The sequence below is a fragment of the Miscanthus floridulus genome, chromosome 2 (assembly GCF_019320115.1).
Source record: "Miscanthus floridulus cultivar M001 chromosome 2, ASM1932011v1, whole genome shotgun sequence".
Classification (NCBI taxonomy): domain Eukaryota; kingdom Viridiplantae; phylum Streptophyta; class Magnoliopsida; order Poales; family Poaceae; genus Miscanthus; species Miscanthus floridulus.
In genome coordinates, this window is record NC_089581.1 from 9,604,271 (window position 1) to 9,611,091 (window position 6,821).

General features: G+C 46.8%; 1 protein-coding gene across 2 annotated transcripts; it reads left to right on the plus strand.

The window, feature by feature from the left end:
* Positions 1-957: 957 nt before the first annotated feature.
* Positions 958-4,939, plus strand: LOC136537874 (calcium-dependent protein kinase 11). Of its 2 annotated transcripts, none has more exons than XM_066529848.1 (8): positions 958-1,919; positions 2,653-2,796; positions 2,898-3,050; positions 3,157-3,272; positions 3,348-3,515; positions 3,910-4,134; positions 4,213-4,340; positions 4,465-4,939. In XM_066529848.1, the coding sequence occupies exons 1-7, from the start codon at positions 1,097-1,099 to the stop codon at positions 4,333-4,335; spliced, it is 1,752 nt and encodes a 583-aa protein (XP_066385945.1). In that variant the 5' UTR covers positions 958-1,096; the 3' UTR covers positions 4,336-4,340; positions 4,465-4,939. The 2 variants fall into 2 exon arrangements, with proteins under 2 accessions (XP_066385945.1, XP_066385946.1); XM_066529849.1 differs by having other exon boundaries at positions 4,471-4,939.
* Positions 4,940-6,821: the final 1,882 nt, after the last annotated feature.

Sequence of the window (6,821 nt, forward strand, 5' to 3'; positions counted from 1 at the left end):
AACATCTAGATAAAACACTTGCAACATATGTCTGGAACAGATAAAATATTTGAAACATACACTTAAAACATATGTGTATAGCCATTACAACATTTGCAACATCTCGATCTACTTTTGCAACATCAATATACAACACTTGCAATGTACCTCTGAAATATTTGAAACATTTAAAACATACTCTTACAACATGTGCTTTCAGCGTAGCATCTACTTACTGCTTGGATGAATGGAGACTCGTCGTGCGGAGCTCAATGCCACGGAGTTGGGGGCTATTCTCATGCTACTTCCCGTGGTCGTCCACGCAGGTGCAATCGGTGCATGCGACAAGGCCGCTTGAGCCGTCGTCGGGCCCTGTCGCCCTGCCTCCACACCGAGCTACTGGAGCACAAGATCCTCAAGGAGATCGCCGCCATCGTGTTGTTCCTCGGGACCGACGTCGTGGCTCCAGGCGGAGAACCGCACCAAGCTCGACGCTGCCAGGACCAGCCGGCAGTGGGTGGTTGAGTTGGAGAAGAAGGTGACCAAATTTTTTTTTAAGAAGCCAGGAGCAGGCTTAGTATCGGGCTCTGCAGGCCTACAAAGAGTGTGTCCAAAGGGTCGGATGACCTGAGGAGAGCATTACCGAAAAAGGAGTAATTGGACTAGAACACCGGTAAACATTTTAGTCATTTGTTTAGTGGAAACCTAAGTAATTCTGCCACATGAAAGTTAAATTCTAGGATGAAACGGCCCGTCCAGTGACCAAATACGATTTGGAATTTGGTGGGCAAAACGGCAATTAGCCATCCGATTTGGCGCGAAGAGCCCAAGACCCCGATCCGCATCCCGCGGTGTCACTCGCCTCCAAACGCCGGAGCACGACGCTGACAAACGGCCCCATACGCGGCGGACCCACACGTCATCTACTCGAACCCGCTGCCCGGGACCCACCTCGGCTCCGTTTCCATTCATCGGTTCCTCCCCTTCCGCCCCGCTTCCACGATCGATCCAACCTGAACCACCCAACCGGTAACCGCCTCCTCGCCGCCCCCGCGTCCAATGCCACCGCCACCGCCGTCGCCGCCGCCGCTGCCGTCCGCGTAGCGTCCCCGCGGCGATGGGCAACACCTGCGTCGGCCCCAGCGCCACCGGCCGCAACGGCTTCCTGGCCAACGTCACCCTGTGGCGGCCGCGCGTCGACGACCCCGCGGCAGCCCCAGCCCTACCGCCGCCCTCCTCCCCCGCCTCCGACAAGGCGCCCGATCCCGTCACCATCCCGGAATCCGAGCATTCCTCGCACCACTCATCCCGATCCACGGACTTGCCACCACCGGCCCCCGCCTCCCAGCCGCAGGCGCAGGACAACCCTCCGGCGAAGAAGCCCGCGCCCAAGGTCAAGCGTGTCCAGAGCGCGGGCCTCCTCGCGGACTCCGTGCTCAAGCGCGACGTTAACACGGCCCGGCTCAAGGACCTCTATACAATTGGCAAGAAGTTAGGGCAGGGTCAATTCGGCACCACCTACCTATGCGTCGAGAAGGCCACCGGCCGGGAGTTCGCCTGCAAGTCCATTGCCAAACGGAAGCTGCTCACGGAGGAGGATGTCGACGACGTGCGCCGCGAGATCCAGATCATGCACCACCTCGCGGGTCATGCAAATGTCGTCTCCATCATCGGCGCCTACGAGGACGCCGTCGCCGTGCAGCTTGTCATGGAGCTCTGCGCCGGTGGCGAACTTTTCGACAGGATCATCCAGAGGGGGCACTATTCCGAGAAGGCGGCCGCGCAGCTGGCCAGGGTGATTGTCGGCGTCGTCGAGGCGTGCCACTCGCTCGGCGTGATGCACAGGGATCTTAAGCCGGAGAATTTCTTGTTTATCAATCAAAAGGAGGACTCGCCCCTGAAGGCCATCGATTTTGGCCTGTCCATCTTCTTCAAGCCAGGTATATATGGCATTGATTCCTTGTCTAGCAATGCAGTTTTATCTGATTGTGAAGTTATTTTAGTATAGTATAATGTGAGCCTGTCAGTGGAGCTAATACTTAGTTAGCAACTGAGGTGCCAATTGCCAAACAGTTGTTACAGAATGGGGGAATTTTCGTATGTAGGGATAGCACTGCTGTCGTCCTGCATGCAAGAGGCCACCATGTGGTCATAACAAAATGTAGATTGACAACTGATACATGCATAGTTTTGTGTGTGTATGCACTTCACACAATGGTTACATCACTTTTACCAATCAACATGCTGTGAGATCACTTATGCTGCTGAACTACATTGAGCAAGTAGTCAGTACTGGTTTTATTTTCTTCAATCTCGTTATAATATCACTACAATTTGCGGTTGATGAGCATCACCCCAAAACTTATGAAGTTCCTAATAAGGTTTGCTTGTGTTCTTATCTTCAATCCCATTCAGCCACATTCATGGCTTAGAAAGTTAGCATAGACCCATTTACACATTGATTTACAGTAGGTGATTTAACACCAGGCTTCTATGCTCAGCAAAAATCCTACATATAAAAGTAGCAGCAGATTATGTCTGTCTTTTTAAGGAAATATGAGGTGGTGGAAACCAATCGTATGAATGTTATCGCATCCTTTTTACCACAAGCAGTCCTAATTCCTAAATAGCATTCTTCTGATGCCATTTGGACTAAGATAATTGTTTGTGCAGGCGAGATGTTTACAGATGTCGTTGGAAGCCCATACTATGTTGCACCTGAGGTTCTGCTAAAATACTATGGCCGTGAGGTTGATGTCTGGAGTGCTGGTGTCATAATCTATATCCTGTTGAGTGGAGTCCCTCCATTCTGGGATGGTGAGGTTATATGTAGCCATTTCAGTGAAATATTGCATTGCAATTTTATATGACATTGACAGTTGGCATTAAATTGAATTTTCTATTGGTTTCTGGGGCAGAAAGTGAACAAGGGATATTTGAACAAGTTTTGAAAGGTGACTTGGACTTTTCGTCAGAGCCCTGGCCTAGCATCTCAGAGAGTGCAAAGGATTTGGTCAGGAAAATGCTTATTCGTGATCCAAAGAAGAGATTGACTGCCCATGAAGCCTTATGTGAGTAGCATGAATGCATGTACCAATTCAATAAATAATTCTTTCCTAGTTTATTTAGCCTCATCTCAACCAAATTGGCTATAGTGATTGACCTGGGTTTTCATAGGTCACCCTTGGGTTTGTGTTGATGGAGTTGCTCCTGACAAACCTCTTGATTCCGCTGTTCTAAGCCGGTTGAAACAATTTTCTGCAATGAATAAACTAAAGAAAATGGCCCTTAGGGTGAGTACTAATACCAATGGTCTATCTCTGCATTATACCGATGCTATTCGTGGTTCATCTTCTTTGTGCTTGTAGGTTATTGCTGAGAGTTTATCTGAGGAAGAAATTGCAGGATTAAAAGAAATGTTCAAAATGCTTGACACTGACAACAGTGGTCATATCACAATGGAGGAACTAAAAACTGGCTTGCAGAGAGTTGGTGCTAATTTGATGGACTCAGAAATCAATGCTCTAATGGAAGCAGTAAGTATTCCAAGATGATCAGATCACCCCCACATCGGTTCCCATTGATTACAGTTTTTTGAACTTTAGTCGGCAGACCACTTTATTTCACTAATTCTCATTTACAAAATAAACCATGAACGAATGTTAATAATAAGTTCAATAATAAGATCATTAATTTTTTTTTCTAACCTTGCATACTTTTGAGCATGCAATTAGCTTCAACATTGTCTCATGTTTTGATGAACAAAGAAAATACCACATTATAAGGAAAGCTTAACCGTGTTACCAAGTATATGAGATTTATTTTCGGAAGTCTATCGAAACAGTAGTGATACTTTAATTTTCTGATGATGATCATCATTCCACTTTATGGACTGCAACTCAGTTGAAGTACATTTCATAAAAATATCAGGCGGATATCGACAATAGTGGCACAATTGATTATGGGGAGTTCATTGCTGCAACTTTGCATATAAACAAAGTTGAAAAGGAGGATAAGCTCTTTGCTGCTTTCTCATACTTTGACAAAGATGGCAGTGGTTACATAACTCAAGATGAGCTCCAAAAGGCATGTGAGGAGTTTGGTATAGGAGATACCCGACTTGAGGATATTATTGGGGACGTCGATCAGGACAATGTGAGTAGACCAGATTTACTATTCCAATTAAGATTGGTAAAATCAATCTGTCTAATTCATCCATCATATATTTTGCAGGATGGCCGGATCGACTACAATGAGTTTGTTGCAATGATGCAGAAGGGAGATAATCCTCTGGGAAGAAAGGGACATCAAAGTAATGCTAATTTTGGTCTTGGAGACGCACTTAAGCTTCGGTAAAATAGGTAATAGATGCTTGTTTTCCCTAGTTTACCTTTTTTTATGGATAACGTAGCATCATTAAGGTATCTGATTGATTATTGCTCTTACTGTTAGTTTGTTCTACTTACTGTTTGTATTGTTTTATAGGAGCAGATGTTTCCCTTCATAGCAAAGTTAGCATTCAGCAACTAAGAAATCCGGGGTCGCTGAAGCAACCTAGGACTAGGAGCGTGAACTTTTGCCGGAAAGCAGCAACCTCACCAAATTAGCAATAGGGTCCTCATGCTCAACATGGCATCTTTTGATTTCCCTCCTTTCTAGTTCATACGTAGTGGCAATGAAACCTTCTTCAGCCCATCGCCTATCTGCGATGTAATTTAAGCATGAGAGTAGGTGGGATTGCTTTCTTCTACCCCCTTTATTCTTCCATTGGGAATCAACGGCAGGAAGAGAGCGAACCATCCTGCATCTGCATTCCAAGACTAATGTTTTAATTATGCTCATCCATGTTCGATAGGTGTAGTTCTTAGTGCCTGTAAGAATATAAGATTGTATTGTAGGAGTCTGACCAATGAAACAATTCTTCTGTGTTGATTTTCTTTTGTTACCAAAACGTGATGAATGATTACTCAAGCCGCTTTGTGTTCTATGTCTATGTGGTTATATGCTTGTAGTTTGTGCCGTCGCCCCCAGTTCACTGCGTCGCCTAGATTATGAAGAGTGATGATGATTCCTGAAAATGACAACCAAGTTCCTGTACTCGCACCTAGTGATGCTACCTTGTTTAAATCATCGTGACGTTAAAATCATTTTTTGGGGGGGGGGGGGGGGGGGGGGGGAAATCACTGTGGAGTTAAAATCATTTTTGAGGAAAAAATATAGTTATCGATTCAATTCCGGTACCATCGACGAAATCTGATCGGCAGTCTACCGAGGAGTATGCCCACGGTAGTAGATGAATCGGTGGAGGTACGCGTGAGAGAACTGGATGGTGACATAGAACGCAAGAGACAACGGTTTAGACAGGTCCAGGCCGTCACCACGACGTAATACCCTACGTCCTGTGTCTTTGTGGATTGTATTGCGTATGATTTGGTGAAAACCAGGCAACTCATCGGGATCAGTCTTCCGACCAGTTCGAATAGGGGCTGAGCTGTTAAAGCAAGCGTCCGAGCAGTTCGAATGAGCGTCCGAGCTGTCAAAGTGGGTGTCCGAGCAGCTGAGACAGGCGTTCAACAAGTTTAACTGGGCGTCAAGCTCGGACTCACTCGAAGTCATGGTTTGCCATAAGGATATAAGGAGCTCAAGTAAAAAAAATAAGTCTTGGTCGGTGAAGTATACACACTTAAGTGCCAATTGCGATGGTCCTAACAACGTGGTTATTAGGGCAGAGCATAGGAGGAGACTTGACGAAGTCAAAACACCATGAAGAAGAAAAAGTACATGCACCGCAAGGTGCATTGTACACAATGTAGTCCTCGAGCCTGCTGTAAGATGATAAAGGAATCTTGTAGCAGGCTCAAAGAAAATTATGCGGTCCCCATCATTGCCGGAAGATCGAGTAATTAGGGAACCAGTACATTCACCGCGAGGTGAAGTGTACACACTTAGCCTCCGATCCTGCCGGAAAATGATGAAGAAATCTTATAGCAAGGTCAAGGAAAAATATCTTGGCATAGATGCATAACGAATTTCGTTGACACAGCGCTGAGTCTGGGCATTCATTTCGCCATTTCGTATTTAACGTGATTCAACGTCGCGGCCTACCTTGCGCATTTGGCGGCCCATCGGCATGCAGTGGTTTTGGGAGGGAATACGACGTTTCGGGCGTGGTTTCCCAAAATCCCTAGAAGACAAAGGGTCGGGGTCGAACAGTTATAAAGTGTCGCAGCCCCGGCACACATTCCCCACCTTGGTCTCGCCGCTTCGTCTTCTTCCTCACGCCCACACCACATCATCTGGCAACCGCTCCACCATCTTAGCAACCGCAAGCTCGTAATCTCCCACCATTCCTCAGATCTGTGAGATGGCGCCCAAGAGAAACCGCAGTAGCTCAAGCAGGGCATTGCGTGAGCTCAATCACGCTGAGGAATGGGTGAGCTCTGTCAGCAACGAGGCAGCTCTCAACCAGTTGGTGGTGGACGGCGTGCTGCCGGATAGGGTGATGGTAGGAAGGCATCCTACTCGTGGTGAGAGCTTTCCTACCCCCCTGCGGTGATGAATTGGTCGTGTTTGAAGATTATTTCTATTGTTGATTTGGTGTTCCAATCCATCCATTCCTCCATGGATTGATTGAGTATTACGCCATTAGTCTTTGCAATCTAGGCCCAAACTCCATCCTTCACGTTTCTATCTTCATCCATTTCTGCGAAGCCTATCTTGGCATTCTCCCACATTTTGATCTCTTCTGCCACTTTTTCTATTTGAAATCTCATGGGGGTCTGGATCTAGAGTTGTGGGTAGTGTGTGCTTGCAGCTGCATGATGGGATGGTTGGGCAGTACA